This window comes from Heptranchias perlo, unplaced genomic scaffold, assembly GCF_035084215.1.
Source record: "Heptranchias perlo isolate sHepPer1 unplaced genomic scaffold, sHepPer1.hap1 HAP1_SCAFFOLD_162, whole genome shotgun sequence".
In the NCBI taxonomy this organism is placed as follows: domain Eukaryota; kingdom Metazoa; phylum Chordata; class Chondrichthyes; order Hexanchiformes; family Hexanchidae; genus Heptranchias; species Heptranchias perlo.
In genome coordinates, this window is record NW_027138881.1 from 360,990 (window position 1) to 385,734 (window position 24,745).

The 24,745-nt window shown below is 44.2% G+C and overlaps 1 protein-coding gene across 1 annotated transcript in view; it reads right to left on the reverse strand.

Annotated features, from left to right (window-relative positions):
• The window catches only part of LOC137309336 (ADAMTS-like protein 2), a 109,019-nt gene that overhangs the window by 17,136 nt on the left and 67,138 nt on the right, over nucleotides 1-24,745 (reverse strand). Inside the window, 9 exon segments of the mRNA XM_067977593.1 lie at nucleotides 818-994; nucleotides 2,204-2,374; nucleotides 10,891-11,046; nucleotides 12,179-12,392; nucleotides 13,954-14,080; nucleotides 16,973-17,076; nucleotides 17,166-17,221; nucleotides 21,221-21,250; nucleotides 21,253-21,614. Of these exon segments, the coding sequence (XP_067833694.1) occupies nucleotides 818-994; nucleotides 2,204-2,374; nucleotides 10,891-11,046; nucleotides 12,179-12,392; nucleotides 13,954-14,080; nucleotides 16,973-17,076; nucleotides 17,166-17,221; nucleotides 21,221-21,250; nucleotides 21,253-21,614 (1,397 nt within the window).

Sequence of the window (24,745 nt, forward strand, 5' to 3'; positions counted from 1 at the left end):
AGAGGACGTGGATTTAAGGTGATTGGCAAAAGAACCAAAGGTGATATGAGGAAAAACTTTTTTACACAGTGAGTAGTTAGGCTCTGGAATGCACTGCCCGAGGGGGTGGTGGAGGCAGATTCAACCATGGCCTTCAAAAGGGAACTGAATAAGTAATTGAAAGGAAAAAATTTGCAGGGCGGGTATTAGGACTAGCTGGATTGCTCTTGGGTAAAGCCGGCATGGATTCGATGGGCCGAATGGCCTCCTTCCGTGCTGTAACCTTTCTATGATTCTACGATGCATAGCATGCTCCCGTTGAGACCAGGAGGGTCACATATCTCGTCTGTGCTGGTTAGGTGCCCTAAGCTTGGGTGGCAATAGAAGTACTACAATTATCCACAGCACTTCTTGGCCAGTGGGGAAATACACTAAAGTTCCAGCTTCTGATCCTTATCTAGTGGCCCTTGGTGGAAAATTCACGTGTCGGGTAAGGATAGATCAGATAATCTGTGAAACCCCTACGGTTGAATAATCTGCTAATGCTCACTGACTCAAACATAAAGCATTGCCACTTGGGCGAGACACTAGACAGCTGCAGCCTCCATAGAACCACTTCCAGGGGCAAGGGCAGAAAATTATCAGGAAAACTGAAAAATGTATAATCATTTTAACCTGCTGAAAATACATTAATTGAGCAATTGAAATCCATATCTAGCAGTCTATGGAATTTCTGCTTTATAAAATCCTGTCTTTGGTCTGATCACAGCTGCTACTGGACACAATTCTTGCTGAAGTACTTTGACTTCCACTGGGTTTTAAGGTTTGTTGCTATTACCTCAGACCACGAAGTAGTGAACCATTTGAAACATGGTCGCTCAAAACATGTCGTCTCTTCAATCAACTTCTGAGCTGCATCACATTCTTCAGGATTGGGAATTTTGACTTTCCCGTTCACTATTCCCACACACAAAACAACTCTCCTTTTCACCCCTCGGCCGCATGTCGTGTTGCACTGTTGGAAAACCAGATTGAAGCTTTCAAGTTAATGCCATGATTAGAATCCTGAATTTAATGCACCTAGCATTTCCCCAATATTAGAGCAATGAATACAAGAAGTTATTTTAACAATCATCCAGACTGACAACTGCTCAGGAAATCCCCAACACTGATGGCAAAACTGTCCATCAATTTCTCAGTTACAGACTGTATATCCTGATACACTCCAAGTGAGCTCAACACACCTAGGTTATATAACAAACAAAACCGGCCCACATTGTGCAAAGAAATAATCTCTCTGCTAGAATTCAGGTTACAGTTGCTTCCAAAGTTGATACAGACAGAACATTTCAGCGGTCCTATCGATCTTGCAGAGTTCACAACTGGCTGCTTTGTAAAGTTATAAGCACATAAGTTTTCAGAACCCAATCTCGAGTACTCATACGCCTCATAACTCTTACATTCCAAGTGGGAATTTCTCTAAATGCACATGGAGGCAAAAAATGTTGTATTACTTCAACATTTACAGGCCCTGAAATTATACCATGGGACACTAGCATACAAACGCTTAATATATTTATCTGAAATTCCTCCCTCTGCTGCTGTAGCAGATGCATTAATCCTTTTTAAAAAAATGGTTTGCAGCCTCCGATAAAATAGCAGAGAGAGAAATTTCAAAGACGTTAAGTGCTCATACACCACTAACTCAGCATCAGGACTACCCAAAGTTTATAACACCCAAACTCCCAATATGTACTCCCAGTGCATGAAATCTATCCTTAAAGATAATTTAATATTTAAAATGAGATTGTGGTTTATATATATATATACATTTAAAATGTGTTGATGGTTTGTACACTTAAATGGTGCATTCACACTATAACCATAGTATTGGTGAGAAATGGTTTAACTTCATTTAAATGCTGCAGTTAGTGTAAATGCAGCCTGAATCTGGAGTCAGGACTCTGCCTGACACTGGAGCGAAGCGGAGTGAGACCCCTGGGGGAGGCAGTCTCGCTCCACTTCACTTCGGTAAATTGGGGGACTAAGTTTTGATCTTAGTCCCCCAATTTACATTCCACAAGTCTAATGTCGTTACAAAACCAAAACTGCTTCCTAACATGCTAAGCTTGGTAATGTGAATGTACTGTAGAATGCAATGAAGGTTTATATAGATTTAAAATGTGATATATGCAATGAAAAGTTTATTTATTTCTTTACTCACCCGTTCCCAGTCCTGGGCCAGCCAATGGGGAGAGCAATCTTTGGCTCCACAGGGATGTATAGCATGGGGTTTTGATTGAGGGCTGCACTGGGATTCAGGCATTACCCTGCCTTCTGAGTTCCTGCAGTACACGTGTCTTATCATTCTTCCCTGCCCACAAGGCCCTGAGCACTGAATGCAGAGGAGAGAAATTATCAATGCAACATCAATATAAGTGACTACTGAAGGTTTTGGCAGATGGTGCATAAAATTCTTCCAACTATATCTAAAAGATAGTTCCGTCAGAGTTAACACTAAGGATAACCTGAATGCCATGATGTGCTGTTTGTAATTATTGCACAAGGAGGCCCAAATATAAACGAAGACATCAAAAACCCAACAATTAAAGGCTAATAGTTGTTGTTCATATAATATTCTTCAAACAACAACCAGGGAACAGGCTATTTTAGATCTTGTATTGTGTAATGAGACAGGGTTAATTAGTAATCTCACAGTAAAGCGGAAGAGTGATCAAAAAATGATAGAATTTCAACTTTGAGTTTGAGAGTGACGTACTTAAGTCAGAAACTAGGGTCTTAAACTTAAATAAAGCCAATTACATAGGTATGAGGGGCGAGTTGGCTTAGGTAGATTAGGAAATTAGATTAAAAGGTATGACGGTAGATAAGAAGTGGCAAACATTTAAAGAAACATTTCAATATTCTCAACGAGTATACGTTCCATTGAGAAATAAAAACTCCACGGGAAAAGTGATTCATCTGTGGCTAACTAAAGAAGTTAAGGATAGTATTAGATTAAAAGAAGAGGCCCATAATGTTGCCAAGAAGAGTAGTAAGGCTGAGGATTGGGAGAGTTTTAGAAACCAGCAAAGGATCACCAAAAAAATTGATAAAAAGAAAGTAGAATATGAAACTAAATTAGCAAGAAATCTAAAAATGGATTGTAAGAGCTTCTATAAGTACGTAAAAAGGAAGAAAGTAGCAAAAGAAAACATTGGCCCCTTAGAGGCTGAGACAGGGGAAATTATAATGGAGAATAAGGAACTGGCAGAGACATTAAACAAATATTTTGTATCTGTTCACAGTAGATGACACAAAAAGCATACCAGAAATAGTGGGGAACCAAGGGGCTTATGGGAGTGAGGAACTTAAAGTAATTACTATCAGTAGAGAAAAAGTACTGGAGAAACTAATGGGACCAAAAGCTGATAAATCCCCTGGACCTGATGGCCTACATTCTAGGGTTCTAAAAGAGGTGGCTGCAGAGATAGTGGATTCATTGGTTGTGATCTTCCAAAATTCCCTAGCTTCTAGAACGGTCCCAGCATATTGGAAGGTAGCAAATGTAATCAAGAAAGGAGGGAAGAGAAAAAACAGGGAACTACAGGCCAGTTAGCCTGACATCAGTCATCGGGAAAATGCTGTAATCCATTATTAAGGAAGTGGTAACAGGGCACTTAGAAAATCATAACATGATTAGGAAAGTCAAGATGGTTTTATGAAAGGGAAATCATGTTTGACAAATTGATTAAGAGTTTTTTGAGGATGTAACTAGCAGGGTAGATAAAGGGGAACCAGTGAATGTAGTATGTTCGGATTTTTAAAAGGCATTCGATAAGGTGCCACATCAAAGGTTGTTACGCAAGGTAAGGGCTCATGGGGTTGGGGGTAATATATTAGAATGGATCGAGGATTGGTTAATGGACAGAAAACAGAGAGTAGGGATAAATGGGTCATTTTCAGGTTGGCAGGCTGTAACTAGTGGGGTGCCGCAAGGATCAGTGCTTGGGCCTCAGCTATTTACAATCTATATTAATGACTTAGATGGAGGGGCCAAGTGTAATGTATCCAAGTTTGCTACGATACAAAGCTAGGTGGGAAAGTAAAGCTGTGAGGATGACACAAAGGGCACGATATTAAAATCGGTGTGATGGCACCGATGGTGGGGGTCAATGGGCGCGCAGGTAACCCGAAAAACAAAATCTTACCATTCCCCACGCGATCGCAACTTAATTGGTGGCCCTTAGCGCTGTTTCCAGGTTTGCTGTCCGAAAGCTGCGCAGCGGGCGGACGGCGGACTGCGCACCTGCATGACCTGCTGTCAGCTGGAGTGGCTGGATTTAAAGGGCCGTTGCACCAATGGTTTTTGCTGCAGCACAGGGGCAAGCCAGCTCCAAGATTTGAAGAGATGACTAAAGTAGTGGACAGGGGAATGTCAATGGATGTTATTTATATGGACTTCCAGAAGGCATTTGATAAGGTCCCACATAAGAGACTGTTAGCTAAGATAGAAGCCCATGGAATCGAGGGAATAGTGCGGACTTGGTTAGGAAGTTGGCTGAGCGAAAGGCGACAGAGAGTAGGGATAATGGGTAGGTACTCACATTGGCAGGATGTGACTAGTGGAGTCCCCCAGGGATCTGTCTTGGGGCCTCAATTATTCACAATATTTATTAACGACTTGGATGAAGGCATAGAAAGTCTCATATCTAAGTTTGCCGATGACACAAAGATTGGTGGCATTGTAAGCAGTGGAGATGAAAACATAAAATTACAAAGGGATATTGATAGATTAGGTGAATGGGCAAAACTGTGGCAAATGGAATTCAATGTAGACAAATGTGAGGTCATCCACTTTGGATCAAAAAAGGATAGAACAGGGTACTTTCTAAATGGTAAAAAGTTAAAAACAGTGGATGTCCAAAGGGACCTCGGGGTTCAGGTACATAGATCATTGAAGTGTCATGAACAGGTGCAGAAAATAATCAAGAAGGCTAATGGAATGCTGGCCTTTATATCTGGAGGACTAGAGTACAAGGGGGCAGAAGTTATGCTGCAGCTATACAAAACCCTGGTTAGACTGCACCTGGAGTACTGTGAGCAGTTCTGGGCACCGCACCTTCGGAAGGACATATTGGCCTTGGAGGGAGTGCAGCGTAGGTTTACTAGAATGATACCCGGACTTCAAGGGTTAAGTTACGAGGAGAGATTACACAAATTGGGGTTGTATTCTCTGGAGTTTCGAAGGTTAAGCGGTGATCTGATTGAAGATTATAAGATATTAAGGGGAACAGATAGGGTGGATAGAGAGAAACTATTTCCGCTGGTTGGGGATTCTAGGAGTAGGGGGCACAGTCTAAAAATTAGAGCCAGACCTTTCAGGAGTGAGATTAGAAAACATTTCTACACACAAAGGGTGGTAGGAGTTTGGAACTCTCTTCCGCAAACGGCGATTGATACCAGCTCAATTGCTAAATTTAAATGTGAGATAGATAGCTTTTTGGCAACCAAAGGTATTAAGGGATGTGGGCCAAAGGCAGGTATATGAAGTTAGATCACAGATCAGCCATGATCTTATCAAATGGCGGAGCAGGCACGAGGGGCTGAATGGCCTACTCCTGTTCCTATATTCCTATGATTCAGTGACGCTTCACTTGAGGTCCTGCTGGCCGGGGTGAGGAGGAGAAGGGAACTATCTTACCCGGCTGACAGGAGGAAGCGCTCTGCCTCTGCCACAAGGCCTGGCTCAAGATGGCAGAGGAGGTCACCAGCAGGAGCAACATCTGCCGCACTTGGGTCCAGAGCAGGAAGTGTTTCAACGACCTAACTAGGTCAGCAAAAGTGAGCACACTTACTGATTCTCCTGCGTTCCTTGTTGCACATCACCCCCACCCCCCGCCCGCCCGCCCCTCACATCATTCTGCACTGCCAAGACTACTCCTTCACATCCCTCCTCACCCCCACTTAAGGCTCATCCCCAACTTACCTTCATTTCTTGAGCACTTCCAGGGGCTGAGTGGCCGGGTCCTGCTCCTACTTGTGTTCTTTAGATTTGAGGTTAGGATCAGATCAGCCATGATCTTATTGAATGGCGGAGCAGGCTCGAGGGGCCGATTGGCCTACTCCTGCTCCTATTTCTTATGTTCTTATGTACTTATGTACTTCCTCATCTCCCCATTTGTGAACCCAGCACTACCACTCACCCCAATCCTGATCCAATGTGATGTCTCTGTCTCATGCTCACCCTCTGATACACCTCTTTCATGGTCAGCCTCATCCAAAGCAATGCATTCATCGGCTCATCACTTCACCCTCACACGTCTGTACTTTCTTCCCTTGTAGGAGAGCGCAAAATACATGGAAGAGGGTGCGGACTGAAGAGGGGCCACAACAAACTGTGGTCCTCACAGAGGCGGAGGATGAGGCCCTGCAGATCAGCCACATCCTGGAGTGCCTGTCCATCAGAGATGCCGAGACTGGCACCCCACAAACGTCTGGTGACACAACTTTAACATTCATCACACGAATGAATTGATGTTAACAATGCTTGGCATGTTGAACACCTCAGTGTGCTCATCACAACATGACACATCTGTGATGATACTTAATATTGCCCTCTGTTCTCTTCCAGGCCCTTCAACAACTGAAGTGAGAGAGCGATTCCTCAGAGGAGCTCCCGGCCTCTAAGGGTACACCGTCATATCTTAGCGATGGGTCCTAGTAGTCAGTTAGTTGGGTTGGCAACTGGTGAGTCACCACACATACAAGTGAGCATGAGCAGACACTGGTGGCGGGGCAGCTGTGGAGAGTCCACGTTGGTGGGCGCGCTCCTCTCCAGGCTCTGCTCAGCTGGACGCAGATGCCGAACCCCGGGGGCCATTCTTTAAAAGGACAATGATCGAGGGACAGCCGCACATCTGCGAGGCACTGGAACAGGTGCCACGCACTCTCCACAATAGCAGAGAGGAGGAGAAGTCCACCTCTTGCATTAGTGGAATGGTGGCACAGGGACGTGCGGGAATGTCTGAGATAATGGCGCAGGTAAGTGCGGGAATGTCTGCGATGGAGAGAAGGCTAGCCTCCATTGAGCTTCAAGCACGCCTCGCAAATGAGTCCATTCAGGCCCTCAATGGCTGTTCGGACTCAGGGTGAGCAACATTCTGCCGCCTTAAACAGGCAGACAGAAACTTTACAAGTGGGCTTCCAAAGCATCACACAAGTCTTCCGAACTGTTGTCCAGCAGGGTGGTGGGAGTGATGTGGGCCTGGCCCAGGAGAGGGATGATAGCAAAAGGGGACATGGAAGTGTTGACTCCACTCAAAGCGCCCCAATATCTCACCCATTGCCCCCCCCCCTCAACCAGTACCCACAATGCTGCCCCCTCTCCAGGTGGCTGAGTCTGCCCTTGCACTGGTGCAATTGGAGCAGTCTTTGGCGGGGCCCTCAAGGCTCCAAAACTCAGAGCGCGCACGCCAAAAGCATCTCAACAGTCAGGCCATGAACATAAGCAACCTGCCGCTACCTCTGCTACAGCCACAGGGGATGCACCACGTAGAAGTAGTAGGAAGCAAAAGGCTAATGTTTTGTGATCACGAAGGGTATGCACAACGGTGTCTGACAGACTGTGATGTTTTTCATTCACATTAAATGTTAGCATTCTCACCACTACTGCCACGTCTTGCCCATTTTTGACTGCTTTTTGTGATAGCGATCTTTCATGTGCTTCATCATGAACGGCGAGACTTGATGCCACCCAGTGGTTGTGTTTACAGTGGGTGTATGTGTAATTGTAGGATTGTTTTGAGCAGGGTGGGGGGCACTGGTGTTGGCGCTGCTCTTTCCAGGTGTTCTGAGGACTGAACTATCCTCACTTTGCAGATGTCTTTATGAGAATCGTTCAAATATTAGTGACTCCCTGGCCTCATGAGAGCCACTGCTCTGCCAATGGGTACCTCCTCCTCCTCCTCCTCCTCCTCAATGTTGATGGCAGATGTGGATGCTGGATGAGGGCATGGGGCCTCATTAACTGGTAACCCTCTCTGTTGCCCCATGTTGTGCAGGACACAACAGACGACTTTAATTCTACCCACTCTTGCTGGTGGGTATTGAAGTGTTCCCCCAGACCGATCCAGGCACCGAAATCGCTTCTTCAGCAGTCCTATTGCATGTTTAGTGACAGACCTGGTGGCGACGTGACAGTCGTTGTATTGACGCTGTGCCTCACTGATGGGGTTTCTCACAGGTGTCATGAGCCGCATGTGCATCCCTTGTCTCCGAGGAGCCATCCCTTAAGGCTGGAAGAGGGCCGGGATGTGGGATTCCCTCAGAATGAATGAATCATGGCAGCTGCCAGGGAGTCTGGCGTACACGTGAAGAAACTTTTTGTGATGGTCACAAACGAGCTGCGCGTTGATTGAGTGATATCCCTTTCTGTTGATGAATAGTCCTGGCTCGTGCGTAGGTGCTCGGATTGCTACACGCGTGCAATCGATTGCACCCAGTACACGTGGGAAGCCAGCCAGAGTGGAAACCCACTGCCCTCTCCGTCTGGCTGAGGTCGTCCATGGGGAAGTTGATGTAGTGGGACGTCCTGCGAAATAAACCATTGGTGACCTGTCATATGCACTTGTGGGCAGACAATTGAGAGGCCCCGGCAGTATCAATGATCCAGTAGCGAAGAAGTTGAGGGCAGTGGTCACTTTAACTGCCACGGACAATGCGATGCCACCAGGCACAGCAGGGAGCAGCTCGGCATGAAGGAGGCTGCAGATGTCTGCGACTATCTGGTGACTCACTCTGACCCTTCGTAGGCACTGCTCCTCAGAGAGGTCCAGGAAGCTCAGCCTTGGTCTCACGAGGGTAGTGCTTCCTGCGACGTCGGTCCCTCTGTTGATCCCCTCTCTGCTCTTGTGCGGGTTCCTGTGGCACACTTCTGTGCTGTGGAGCTGCAAGTGGCGGAAGTGCACGCTGTGCCTGGCGAGGATGGTGATGTTCCTCCTTCTCGGATGTACTGGTGAATGCAGCCATCGCACCCCCCCACCCCATCCTGATGTTGTCAGTTTGAGGGGGTCCAAAAAGTAGATAAATATGTGTAAACAGAACAATTCTGAGTGTGAACCAAGAATTCTCGGTCTAAACACAAAGCTCTTCCAGCCAAAAGTTAAATACATTAATGAAGATTTCAAGTACTTTAAATGTTTTAATTCCTGGTTTAGATATCGTCCCGCACTTCCGGGTTCGATGCACACCCAGATGGATCTGGGTTGTGCGTGTTTCTCAGCAGGTTGGAGCCGGGATTCCTTCCCGCTCCAGAAATGCCCGATTTTGTTTGCACCCCCCCCCCCGCTCCCCGCCCACAGACTTTGAAGTTATAATCGTGCCCAAAGAATCTGCAAAGGGATATAGACAGGTTAGGTGGGCAAGAAGGTGGCAGATGGAGTATAATGTGGGGAAATGTGAGGTTATTCACTTCGATAGGAAGAATAGAAAAACAATATTTTTTAAATGGTGGGAAACTATTAAATGTTGGTGTTCAGAGAGATTTGGGTGTCCTCATACAAGAAACACAAAAAGTTAGCATGCAGGTACAGCAAGCAATTAAGAAGGCAAATGGCATGTTGACCTTTATTGAAAGGGGGTTGGAGTACAAGAGTAAGGAAGTCTTACTACAGTTGTTCAGGGCTTTGGTGAGACCTCACCCGGAGTGCTGCGTACAGTTTTGGTCTCCTTATCTAAGGAAGGAATATTTGTCTTAGAGGCGGTGCAACGAAGGTTCACTAGATTGATTCCTGGAATGAGAGGGTTGTCCGACGAGGAGAGATTGAGTAAAATGGGCCTATATTCTCTGGAGTTTAGAAGATGAGAGGTGATCTCATAGAAACATATAAGATTATGAGGGGGCTTGATAGGGTTGATGCTGAGAGGTTGTTTTCCCTGGCTGGAGAGTCTAGAACTAGGGGCATAGTCGTAGGCTAAGGGGTCAGCCATGTAAGACTGAGATGAGGAGGAATTTCTTCACTCAGAGGGTTGTGAATCTTTGGAATTCTCTACCCCAGAGGGCTGTGGATACTGAGTTGTTGAGCATATTCAAGGCTGAGATAGATGGATTTTTGGACTCTAGGAAAATCAAGGGATATGGGGATCGGGCGGGAAAGTGGAGTTGAGGTCGAAGATCAACCATGTTCTTATTGAATGGCGGAGCAGGCTCGAGGGGCCGAATGGCCTACTCCTGTTCCTATTTCTTATATACCGGCATATTCCTCATTCTATCATTACCTGTAACGTAGGAAACGCGGCAGCCAATTTGAGCACAGCAAAATCCCACAAACAGCAACTAAATAAATGACCAGAATATCTGTTTTAGGTGTTGGTTGAGGGATAAATGTTTGCTAGGACACCAGGTGAACCGTCCTGCTCTTCTTCGAATAGTGCCGTGGGGCACTTTATGTCCACCTGAGAGGGCAGACGGGGCTTTGGTTTAACACCTCATCCAAAAGGCGGCACCTCTGACGGTGCAGCGCTCCCTTAGTACTGCACTGGAGCAAAAAAATTAGCATCAACATGTTTAACATATATATATATCAAGATGACATCTCATCTGGAGTTCAGCACTCAGTGCAGCGCTCCCTCGGTACTCCACTGGAGTGTCAGTCGAGATTATGCACTCAAGTTTCTGGAGGAGAGCTCGAACCCACTACCTTCTTACTCAGGGGGAAGAGTGCTACTACTGAGCCATGACTGACACCTTAATCTATTCATTTCTCTAGTGGAAAGACCATTAATAAAACAAGGGCTCATGTAGAAAAGGTGAAAGAAAAAATAAAGGAGGGCAAAGGTGGAGATGAAGATTCAAAGATGCTGCGAAGAAAATAAGAGCAATTGTTCAACCTGATCTACAGTAGGACCTACCGGGCCCCAGTCTGAAACAGTCCACTGGCGATCACAAGGGGGTCCAACACAATCTTTCTGAGATGGCGGCTTTGTTTTCTCATCACACAACCATTCTTCCTTTGAGCATCTCACTTCCCTGGTCACAGTAACCAGTTCTGCACACTTTGCTGTACACTGGGAAAGAAAATGCATTAGGGTATGTCACAAAACAGAACTGCAAAACAGATCTTTAATCCTTTGTTATAGCTCTTCCAATGTACTGAGTTATATGAGTTACAAAACGTGAGGGACTGAGCCAGCGATTCCCACTCGGTGAGCTCCCAAACAGACTTTCTGTCAGGGGAAGGCAGTAAGAGGAGACCAGCTGTTTTGCCACACGGAGGGGAACTGTCCCTCTGCATCTGCCAGGACAAGAACAGCTTTGGTTGAGAGCATGTTTCCCGTCCAGATTCCTAGTTGAGGAAGTATGGGTGTAATGGGAGACCTGAATAAGAGAACAGTGAGAACGTTGCCAACTCTTTTTACCAATTACACAGCAACAGATTTTGCTTGTAGATCTAAAGGACTTCATTCTGCTCATTTTTTTGCTTCCCTTTTTTAAGCAAGATATTATAGGATGGCGAGTCAGTCTGACATGCTTCATCATGCGGAGCATCAGCATCATATGTGCTGCAGTTCGCATTAAAAATATTACCCTCCACTCACTTTTGGTAATTAGTGGCACTCTGGATAGTTCCTGACAGATACGACCATCCCTATGGATGGTTCTTTGCCGATTTCCCCTCATGTGAATGGAGATGGAAGATGGAAGACCTGCCTGATGACTTCAGGTAAGAAAGGGAACCTTTCCAAGTATCAGCAGCCTCTTCCTTTTGAACCTCCCTTGGAATATTTGTCAGAATCTGTGAGGTGCTCCACTTGTAAACAATTACATATTGAATCCATTACATAACATAAATTGGGACTTTGTACAAAATGTTTGAGTCAGGGCTCACTTCAGTGCTTCAAAAATTCTCAATTTTGTAGGGTTAAAAAATTAGCCGATGTTGTGCTTTATATGAGAAAACACTGGCCCACACCAGGAGCAGTCCGAATGTAATAATGGGAAAAACACAATTGTGTACATTGGGGAAATTTGTGCAGGGCACAAAAGCCAAGTAACTCAGCATGAAAATCTCTTAGAAACAGGAATCCTTAATAATGTCCCTATTGGATTGTTTGATGTACACATGACACATGGACTACAACAACTGAATGAACATTAGAGACTATATTAGTTACATGTAAAAACATGAAGTAATCCTACCTCTGACCACTCGGACATCTCCCACTGCGGGCCACAAGCTGGGTTTTTGCAGGTTTTGCGTTCTGATGGCCTGAATAGATCAGCAGATTCACACATTTCATTGTACACTGAGCTGTCAAACCCTGCAGAAATCATCTTCCAGCAGCGGACTATTCGCAATTGGTATCCTTCGCCACAAGTGCGTGAACATTCACTCCAGCTACTCGTCTCCCATCTGCAACAAGTTATTTACAAAAAGGACAAACCAGTGCATGCTATGTGAACACTACCCATCCTCCTACTTCCAGATTAAAATGGAACCAACTAAGAGAAAAATTGTTGCGGTATTAAAGATCCTTAAGCGTATTGACAAGTTTAACCCTGAGAAACTGTTTACCATGGCCTTAAAAACTACAAAGAGGAAACATGGGATGAAACTGATAAGAGGGAAGGTGAATGAACAGGTCAAATAAAGCTAGAGGGTGGTGAATGTTTGGAATGGATTGCCCAGGAAGGCAATTATAGCCAATATCATCAGTAATTCTAACAGGGAATTGGATAGGCATTTTGAGAGACAATTAATTGAGGGGTATAGGTAGTGAATTGTGTGTTTTGTTTTGAACTCTGACGGCCCTAAATTGTTTTTTCTTGTCAGGTGAGCTGCCTGTAGAGGCGTGACCAGTGCCGGCAGCTCATTCCCAAGCACTCAGACGAGGCCCGAGGAACAATTTCTATCGATCCTTGGGCCTCTTGATTTGAGTGCGGCTTCTCGCACAGAGCTGAGTCTGGGCCCAAAAACAGGCCCAGACTCCTTTCTACCCCAGCATCTCCATTTAGTAACCTGATTGAGATCAAAAATTCACCATGTGCAGAATTGCAGTGGAAGATCTTACATAAAACCAGTCCAATGAAATACAATCATAGAAACTACGGTAGGAGGCTATTCAGCCCACTGCACCTGCCCCAATGCTAGCTCTTCAACTGAAGCTAACTACTCTCATCCCATTACTATGCTTTTCTCCCATATTCTTTTGTAGACTTCCTTTCCAAATCTTTCTCCAGTGCCTTTATATGATGTTATAGTCTCTGCATCAATAGCCACTTGTGCTAAAGCATTCCATGTTCTAGTAACCTTCTGTGTGACGACATTTCTTCCAATTGCCCTGCAATATCATCCCCATTATGCTTATGTCCAAATCAGTTATATAAACAAATGGAAAGCAAGAAGTTCCAGCACCTCCCAAACCCACGCCTTCTACCACCTAGAAGGACAAGGGCAGCAGGCTCATGGGAACAACACCACCTGCACGTTCCCCTCCAAGTCACACACCATCCCGACTTGGAAATATATCACTGTTCCTTCATCGTCACTGGGTCAAAATCCTGGAACTCCCTTCCTAACAGCACTGTGGGAGAACCTTCACCACATGGCCTGCAGCGGTTCAAGAAGGCGGCTCACCACCACCTTCTCAAGGGCAATTAGGGATGGGCAATAAATGCCAGCCTTGCCAGCGATGCCCACATCCCATGAATGAATAAAAAAAAAATCCCTGGGTTACATCAACTACCCAAATCCTATCAATCCAAAAAACATCCATTTACCCATACTCTTTCCTTTCTGCCAGCTCACCATCTGTCTACCCATTCAGCTGCATTGCCTTTAATCCATATGCCGTTAATTTTTGTAAAAGGTCAATATTTAATGCAATATAGCTCCAACCACATTTTGAGAAATATCGTTTCAATAAATACTAGGTGTATGAAAGGATAATATAAACAGAAAACTGGTTACTTACCTTGGTTGACATTCTCTTCCGACACAATACTCATGAACTGGCTCTGGGCGAGTCAAAGAATCACAATATGAATCGTCAACTTCAATGCCATCATAACGAACACACAATGCATATGAAGTGGATACTCCTGCACACAGCAATACAAAGAGCGAGCTGTTCTAAACAGTTTTTTAAACAGGAACACATTACACGTGACAGTGTTCTCTTTTAATCCTGCACCATGGATAAGGATAACAAATACAGTTATTTGGCACCAGTTGATCACAAAATCAGCTCTAGTCATCTGGCTGTGAACTAATCATAGATGATACAGCACAGGAGGCCATTCGGCCCATTGTGCCTGTGCCGGCTCTTTGAAAGAGCTATCCAATTAGTCCCACTCCCCTGCCCTTTCCCCACAGCCCTGTAAAATTTTTCCCTTCAAGTATTTATCCAATTCCCTTTTGAAAGTTATTATTGAATCTGCTTTCACCGCCCTTCCAGGCAGCACATTCCAGATCATAACAACTCACTGAGTAAAAAGTTTCTCCTCTTTTCCCCTCTGGTTCTTTTGCCAATTACCTTAAATCTGTGTCCTCTGGTTATCGACCCTTCCGCCACTGGAAACAGTTTCTCCTTATTTACTCTCTCAAAACCCTTCGTGATTTTGATCACCTCTATTAAATCTCCTCTTAACATTCTCTGCTCTAAGGAGACAACACCAGATTCTCTAGTCTCTCCACATAACTGAAGTCTGCACCCTCTATGAGGCCTTGACATCCTTCCTAAAATGTGGTGCCCAGAATTGGACACAATACTCCAGCTGGGGCCTAACTAGTGTTTTATAAATATCAGTACTTTTACAGTCTGTTTTCAGCATTTTACACTGTATCTCTGGGGGTTCTAGCAGTCTCCCACAAATTTATGGCAGGAGACCGGGCGTACCCCTGTGCAATTTCAGGGCCATTATCTACTCATCACACAATTCCATTCAGGCTGCCTTTCGTTCCTGTTCAATCACAGGAAAGTTTAAAGATAATTCATGACTAGCGAGTAGAAACAAATATATCTTTTATCACTAGATACAAGTCTTTTAAATCAGATAGGAAAGGGGAATCAGACATTCCGATAACATCACTGGTGGCCCAGGTGTACCTTTCACTTGGGGTATACATAGTAATTCTGTCTAAGCGGTTAACCAGTTGCAAACACTGCACTGCTTCTTTTTAATCATATCTCTCTGAAGACAATTTAACTAGTGCTCAATTTTATTCGTAAGTGCGTTTATAATATTATTATTGCATGCACATGATCACCCCAGTAATGCTTGTTGAATATTTTGTTACTTGAAACAAATGCCAAAGAGTTCTCTTGACATCGAGCTCTAACAATTATTGGGAAGTGGAGGGGTTCATTTAAACATCAGGATGCACGCAACCAATTCACACTTTTTTTGGTACTCCATGATGTAATGTTTCTCCATTTGTTCTATAATTTCATTTAGCACAATTACAAGAAATGCATTGGTTGGGGCACCAGCATCAGGCAGGCTGAAATCATGAATCCCTTTATATGCACCAGTGCTCTGATCCTGCTATAAATATATTAATGAGAAGTTATATTCTACTTGAAACCCTTAATGTGAGGTGATATATTTTGTGAGCTAAAGACACCAGTGTCTGATCAGCTACACTGGATGCCCAACAGTCCATGAGGAGTTTGACTGAATAATTTGCAGATACTCATTACGTATAGATGTAATTATTCAGAAATAACATGCCTGCTCATTACAGTTATGCTGCTGCTTCAGAGCATCCAATATTATGATGATCATGAATACAAAGAGGACTGACTGATCTTATCACATATAAACCATCCTATCACTGAGCAAGATTTGTCCTCATTTAACTGAAAATTCCTTCCAGAATATACTCTAATGTAGAAATATTCTTTCCATTCTGAACTGGGCAGAAAGCAAGCCGGCTGTCCGAGCTGCTTGGCTAGTGTATAAGCTGGGGTGGTGGGGCAATATCCTTCTTTGGGTGTTCAGAGGTTACATTTCACTGTTCCACCTAAATATCTGAAGCCTGTAAATCCTTGGACCATGCAAAGAAAAAAAAGAATGAATTTGCATTTCTATAGCATTTTTCAGGATGTCCCAAAGCATTTCACAACCAATGAAGTACTTTTGAAGAGTAGTCATTGTTGTAATATAGGGAAACACGGCAGCCAATTTGTGCACAGCAAAGTCTCAAAAGCAGTAAATGAGGTAAAGACCAGATAATCTGTTCTTAGTGATATTGGTTGAGGGATAAATATTGGCCAGGACACTGGGGAGAACTCCCCTGCTCTTCTTTAAACAGTGCCATATGATTTTTTACATCCACCTGAGAGGGCAGTAGAGGCTTCTGTTTAACATCTCACCCAGAAGACAGCACCTCCAACAGTGCACCACGGGCTCAGCACTGCACTGAAGTGTCAGCCTAGATTATTGTCGGAAATTTCCTTATCCACTCCTGATCGGCAGCCATAATTTTGGTAGAAATCCTATTTATGCATCTATCTGGGGCTCCCTCTGGCACATTGGGAGAATCCCTGAGAACATTTCCAATTACGTACTTGAGTCTCTGGAATGGGGCATGAACCCACAACCCTGTGATTGAGAGGTGAGAATGCTACCACTGAGCTAAGGCTGACACCAAGTGGTGAAATGTTGAGACATGATGGGGTTAAGAGGTGTGACCGACATGGCCTCCATTCTGGGGTAGTCCAGTTTGTACCCCAATAGTCAATCATAATGTTTGATGTTTTGGAAGATATTTAGGAGGGAGGTAGTGGGGTTGGTTACATAAAACAGCATGTAAATGATTATACTTCAGTCTTGTCTCTTTGCCAGCAGGGGCTTCTTGTAACAGTTAATGAAGTCAATGGGCGTACTCTCTTAAAGGAATACTTCTCCTGACATACCACCTATGGACTTCATTAATCACGCTGTAAGTTGCAGTTCCATGATATGAATATGTAAGAGCATACAGGGTACCTGTTGTGCAGGTGGAACTACAGGGTTCGTGAGATGACAACTTCCATCGGTACATGTCAGCAGCACTCACCCCCAGCCCCTTTCTCAGCAGCTTCAGTCTGTTTCTGAAAGAAAGCAATGGAGAAAGAAATTAGGACTGGAGCAAAGTAAACAGGAACAAAGCACTGCACAAACATGTGTGTTACAAACCTACCTGTCCTGCTGTTCAAGAAGAATTCCAAGACTCGTTACAAGCAGAGCTTCAGCTGGCTAGAAACAGAGAGAATGTAATAAAAATACCCAGCTTTAAAGAAACAAAAGACCATTTAAATATCAGACAGATGCGCCATTTTTACATCATGTGTTATGACTGATATTCCAATATCAATATTAAGATACCAGTCCAACAGATGACTGTTTTAATTGTTTTTTTTAAAAACAGTTGAAAAGTTTTCTGACTGTTTTTGATGCATGAAACTCTCAGATTACAATATTTTGGCTAAAATATAACATTGTACCTAATAATAAAAATCTGACTGGACAGATTTAACGTTTCTGCTTCAAACAGTTTGATATTACTGTAAATGTTTTAACTATGTACATAATATCAAAGCAGTTCTGTTGCTACATGTGCCTCACTGTTACAGCCTGTACAATCTCTAGACAGCAGAAGCTCTGACATGAACGGCAAACAATGGAAAGCACTGATTCCAGGAACGTCACTGGCGGGTTGGTAAGCTCACGTGCCCTCAGGAAAGGCTCACTATCTATGCACAGAGCTTCTTGTACAAATTGCTATGGGCATAGCTGTCACTCAGATTCAAAAACTATAATGAGGACTTTGGTGCAATATTAAGAAATGCTCCTGACCTAACAGTGGCCATGACCTCCCACTTTCTTGCTACCAGCACTAATTCTGCTGGTAAGTCCAGGTACAGATCTGACAGACTCCCAGCAAAGTGCACATGCCAGACACAAAGCTATCTAAAATTGCTATTCGCATCCAATTTACATGGACTCCTTTGCAGCGTCTAGCCACCTCCACAGCTATTTAGCCATTGGGAAACTGGGAGCAGAGTCCACGTAAGGTAGTTCTGTTTACAACAGCATTCTCTGAGTTTAGTATGCTGACTGTTCTGCAAACAATGTCTGAATATGGCTGGAGTTAGTCTGATAGTCTACTTTAGTATATTTATTTTTAATTGACATTGCATTGGTTTGTGTTAAATGTGCATTTTAGCCTGTGTTAAACCTGCATAATTATGGCACTGAAAATCTGCAACATTTTAGGCAGTGTATGAGAATAGTTTAGTGGGTAACATGAAAGGGAACCCAAAAGTCTTTTGTAAACATATAAATAGTAAAAGGGTCGTCAAAGGATGGGTGGGCTGATTAGGGACCAGTAAGTAGAACTTCTTGTGGAGGCAGAGGGCTTGGCTGTGGTACTAAATGGATATTTTGCATCTGTCTTCACCAAAGAGGATGCTGCCAATGTCACAGTAATGGAGGAGGTAGTAGAGAAATTGGATAAGACAAAAATAAATAAAGAGGAGATACTAAAAACTGCACTCAACGTAGAAATGTCACCTGGTCCAGATGGGATACATCCTCGGTTGCTGAGGGAAGTAAGGATGGAAATTGCGCAGGCTCTGGCCATAATCTTCCAATCCTCACTAGATTTGGGAGTGGTGCCGGAAGACTGGAGGATTGTAAATGTTACACAGCTGTTCAAAAAAAGGGGATGGGGATAAACCCGGCATCTACAGGCCAGTCAGCCTAACATCGGGGGTGGGGAAACTTCTAGAGACAATGATCCGGGACAAAATTAATTAGCACTTGGAAAAATATGGGTTAATAAATGAAAGCCAGCTCGGATTTGTTAAAGGCAAATCGTGTTTGACTAACTTATTTGAGTTCTTTTTGAAGTAATGGAGAGGGTTGATAAGAGTAGTGTGGTTGATGTTGTGAATATGGACTTTCAAAAAGGTGTCTGATAAAGGATAAAGTACCACATAAAGACTTGTTAGCAAAATTGAAACCCATGGGATTAAAGGGCTAATGGCAGCATGGATGCAAAATTGGCTAAGGGAAAGAAAGCAGAGAGTAGTGATGAATGGATGTTTTTCAGACTGGAGGGAAGTATACAGTGGTGTCCCGCAGGGGTTGGTGTCGGGACCATTGCTCTTTTTGATAATATATTATTGACCTGGACTTAGGTATACAGGGTATAATTTCAAAGTTTGCAGATGACACGAAACTCGGAAATGTAGTAAACAGTGAGAGGGATAGTAACAGACTTCAGGAGGACAGAGACAGACTAGTGAAATGGGCAGACACATAGCAGATTAAATTTAATGCAGAGAAGTGTGAAGTGATTAATTTTGGCAGGAAGAATGAGGAGAGAAATTATAAACCAATGGTGCAATTTTAAAGGGGGTGCAGGAACAGAGGGACCTGGGGTGTATGTACACAAGTCTTTAAAGGTGGCAGGTCAAGTTGAGAAGGCTGTTGAAAAGGCATACGGGATCCTTGGCTTTATAAATAGAGGCATAGAGTACAAAAGTAAGCTAAACCTTTATGAAACACTGGTTAAGCCGCAGCAGGAGTGTTGTGTCCAATTCTGGGCACCACACTTTAGGAGGGATAGAAACATAGAAAATAGGAGCACAAGTAGGCCATTCGGCCCTTCGAGCCTGCTCCGCCATTCAATATGATCATGGCTGATCCACTATCTCAATACCATATTTCCGCTCTCTCCCCATACCCCTTGATGCCTTTTGTGTCTAGAAATCTATCTAGCTCCATCTTAAATATATTCAGGGACTTGGCCTCCACAGCTTTCTGGGGTAGAGAATTCCACAGGTTCACCACCCTCTGAGTGAAGGAATTTCTCCTCATCTCAGTCCTAAATGTCCTACCCCGTATCCTGAGACTGTGTCCCCTTGTTCTGGACCCCCCCAGCCAGGGGAAACATCCTCCCTGCATGCTGTCTGCCCAGCCCTTTCAGAATTTTATATGTTTCAATGAGATCCCCTCTCATTCTTCTAAACTCGAGTGAATACATGATGTGGAGATGCCGGTGATGGACTGGGGTTGACAATTGTAAACAATTTTACAACACCAAGTTATAGTCCAGCAATTTTATTTTAAATTCACAAGCTTTCGGAGGCTTCCTCCTTCCTCAGGTAAATGTGAAGTGCGAGTGAATACAGGCAGAGTCGACCCAATTTCTCCTCATACGACAGTCCTGCCATCCCAGGGATCAGTCTAGTGAACCTTCACTGCACTCCCTCTATGGCAAATATATCCTTTCTTAGGTAAGAAGACGAAAACTGCACACAATACTCCAGATGTGGTCTCACCAAGGCCTTGTATAACTGCAGTAAGACATCCTTGCTCCTATACTCAAATCCTCTTGCAATGAAGGCTAACATACCATTCGCCTTCCTAACTGCTTGCTGCACCTGCATGTTTGCTTTCAGTGCCTGGTGTACAAGGACACCCAGGTCCAGGCCTTAGAGAGGGGGCAGAGGAGATTTACTAGAATGGTACCAGGGATGAAAGACTTCAGTTATGTGGAGAATTACAAAGAATGTACAGCACAGAAACAGGCCATTTGGCCCAACAGGTCCATGCCAGTGTTTATGCACCACGTGAGCCTCCTCCAACCCTTCTTCATCTCATCCTATCAACATATCCTACTATTCCCTTCTCCCTCGTGTTTATCTAGCTTCCACTTATCTGTTTATGACATCACTACCTTTGTCCACTTCCTGTACCTTACTTCACCGTCTCACTATAAGATCGGATCTCACAAGTTTCAATTGCAGTGTTGTTATCGACTTTACCAAGTAACGTTTTACTTTTACAAACTTTTTCATATTGCTGCACGATGTCTAACAGCATGACTGCAATGAGTATCAGTCCAGCAGTGCAATGTATTATACAGTTACTGGCCAGCCACAATTTAAGCTGACACATAGCTCTTCACACTACCTTGCTTAGCAAGAGAGCAGTGATGTCTGGGCAGGTTTCTATTTGAGTACGTGAAGGGCAACTGAAAAATAGCAGCCCAAATAAGCAGCGGTTATATGTGGCCTTCAACAGAAAAAAATCCACATAACACTTTGTAAGAAGATGCACATTTTTTAAGTTATGGATTTGTCTAATACCAGGATAAACAATATATCTGGAGCAAAGTGAACTGCAACAGGTTATGAGAGACAAAGACAACACAACTCTGCAAAACTATTTGATAAGTTAACTTACCGTATTTTCTGTGTTCGGTTTGCTTGGTGAATAACACGCAGAAATGTTTCGTTGGAGAACGGAATCTCTGCAGACATGTTAAAGGCTTTACCAAAGGTCAGTTCCAGGAACGTGTCATTAATTCTATAGCTCCCCATCCTTTTGTTTTCTTCATAATACACCAGAAAACTGGCTATGCTGGACTCTGCAGAGTACAGTGGGCCTCCTCTTGTGTTGTCAGTCATATTTGCACTAAGTTCGATGTTTATATCAGAAGAATGTCCATTTGTAAATGTGTCTGTCAATTGATGCTTGGACATAAATATATATTCTTGTGAGGTCAACTTTGAGACTAAGTCTATGGCTGTATAATCATTGTCTTCAACACTGTTAGGCTGGGTGTTATTTTTGATGTCTGTAGCAAAGCAGAAAGATAAATCAGTACCAACCAAAGATTATTCATTGGAAAAACAGCAAGAGCTTAAACAGATTAAGCAATATTTAAGGACAACAACTTGCTTGTATAGCATTTCACAGAGCCATAATCAAATAATGAATGCCAAGCTAAAGAACGAAATATTAGGAGCGGTGACCAAAAGCTTGGTCAAAGAGTTGGATTTAAGCTGAGCGTTGAAGTAGAGGTGGAGGGGTTTAGGGATGGAATTGCAGAGCATGGAGCCACGGGGCTCAAGGCACAAACACCAATGGTGGCGCAAAGGGAGCAGGGGTTGCAAAAGTGGCCAGAGGTATCAGGCTGGAGGAGAGGTGATGAATGGTTTGAAACATGATGAGAGTTTTAAATTGGAGTCGTTGAGGGACTGGAGGCAGTGTAGGTCAACAAGGACAGGGGTGATGGGTGAGCAGGACTTGGTGCGGGATATAATACGGGCAGCAGATTTCTGGATGAGCTGAAGTTTAAGGAGGGTGGAGGACAGGAGGCTGGCCAGGAACGAAGTAGAATTGTCAAGTCTGGATGTGACAAAAGCTTGGATGAGGGTTTCAGCATCAGATGGGCTCAGGTTGGGTTAGAGGCAGGCAATGTTATGTTGGTAGAAGTAGGCAGTCTTTGTGATAGAGAGGACAGCTCAGCTCAGGATGGAATACGACGTTGAGGTTGCAAATGTAGGTTTTAGGGATAGTAGTATTAAAATGACTAACATACACTGACAGAAAATGGCTGATAAAATATGCATTATGGGAAAGAGAAGTTAGCCTGAGCTACAAATTGAGACAGGTATTTCATTGCAGACAAGTCACCGAGGCAACAATAAGAAGACATTCCTTTGAATCAGCTAGCTGAAACCGTAATCAAATAAGGAGGAAAAACAGGGCTTTGTCTGTTATTAACCACAATACAAGCTTAAGCAAGAGTGAGTAATACAATAGATTGGGTTATAATGTGTAATGTTTATACCTATGATTATAAAACTATAAGAAAGACCATAATTAACAGTAGGCAAGCTAGTTCATGGGATGTGGGCGTCGCTGGCGAGGCCAGCATTTATTGCCCTTGAGAAGATGGTGGTGAGCCGCCTTCTTGAACCGCTGCAGTCCGTGTGGTGAAGGTTCTCCCACAGTGCTGTTAGGAAGGGAGTTCCAGGATTTTGACCCAGCGACGATGAAGGAATGGTGATATATTTCCAAGTCGGGATGGTGTGTGACTTGGAGGGGAACGTGCAGGTGGTGTTGTTCCCATGTGCCTGCTACCCTTGTCCTTCTAGGTGGTAGAGGTAGCGGGTTTGGGAGGTGCTGTCAAAGAAGCCTTGGCGAGTTGCTGCAGTGCATCCTGTGGATGGTACACACTGCAGCCACAGTGCGCCGGTGGTGAAGGGAGTGAATGTTTAGGGTGGTGGATGGGGTGCCAATCAAGCGGGCTGCTTTGTCCTGGATGGTGTTGAGCTTCTTGAGTGTTGTTGGAGCTGCAGTCATCCAGGCAAATGCAGAGTATTCCATCACGTTCCTGACTTGTGCCGTGTAGATGGTGGAGTCAGGAGGCGAGTCACTCGCCGCAGAATACTCAGCCTTTGACCTGCTCTTGTAGCCACAGTATTCATATGGCTGGTCCAGTTAAGTTTCTGGTCAATGGTGACCCCCAGGATGTTGATGGTGAGGGGTTCAGCAATGGTTATGCTGTTGAATGTCAAGGGGAGGTGGTTAGACGCTCTCTTGTTGGAGATGGTCATTGCCTGGTGCAAATGTTACTTGCCACTTATCAGCCCAAGCCTGGATGTTGTCCAGGTCTTGCTGCATGCGGGCACGGACTGCTTCGTTATCTGAGGGGTTGCAAATGGAACTGAACACTGTGCAATCATCAGCAAACATCACCATTTCTGACCTTATGATGGAGGGAAGGTCATTGATGAAGCAGCTGAAGATGGTTGGGCCGAGGACACTGCCCTGAAGAACTCCTGCAGCAATGTCCTGGGGCTGAGATGATTGGCCTCCAACAGCCACTACCATCTTCCTTTGTGCTAGGTATGACTCCAACCACGGGAGAGTTTTCCCCCTGATTCCCATTGACTTCAATTTTGCTCGGGCTCCTTGGTGCCACACTCGGTCAAATGCTGCTTGATGTCAAGGGCAGTCACTCTCACCTCAACATGTTGCAACAGACGTGTTTCAGCCAGCAGCCAGTGGGACATTCAAATGCTTATTTGACATAGAATCATAGATGTTTACAACATGGAAACAGGCCCTTCGGCCCAACATGTCCATGTCGCCCAGTTTATACCACTAAGCTAGTCCCAGTTGCCTGCACTTGGCCCATATCCCTCTATACCCATCTTACCCATGTAACTGTCCAAATGCTTTTTAAAAGACAAAATTGTACCCGTCTCCACTACTGCCTCTGGCAGCTCGTTCCAGACACTCACCACCCTTTGAGTGAAAAAATTGCCCCTCTGGACCCTTTTGTATCTCTCCCCTCTCACCTTAAATCTATGCCCCCTCGTTATAGACTCCCCTACCTTTGGGAAAAGATTTTGACTATCTACCTTATCTATGCCCCTCATTATTTTATAGACTTCTATAAGATCACCCCTTAACCTCCTACTCTCCAGGGAAAAAAGTCCCAGTCGATCCAACCTCTCCCTATAAGTCAAACCATCAAGTCCCGGTAGCATCCTAGTAAATCTTTTCTGCACTCTTTCTAGTTTAATAATATCCTTTCTATAATAGGGTGACCAGAACTGTACACAGTATTCCAAGTGTGGCCTAACTAATGTCTTGTACAACTTCAACAAGACATCCCAACTTCTGTATTCAATGTTCTGACCAATGAAACCAAGCATGCTGAATGCCTTCTTCACCACCCTATCCACCTGTGACTCCACTTTCAAGGAGCTATGAACCTGTACTCCTAGATCTCTTTGTTCTATAACTCTCCCCAACGCCCTACCATTAACGGAGTAGGTCCTGGCCCGATTCGATCCACCAAAATGCATCACCTCACATTTATCTAAATTAAACTCCATCTGCCATTCTTCGGCCCACTGGCCCAATTTATCAAGATCCCGTTGCAATCCTAGATAACCTTCTTCACTGTCC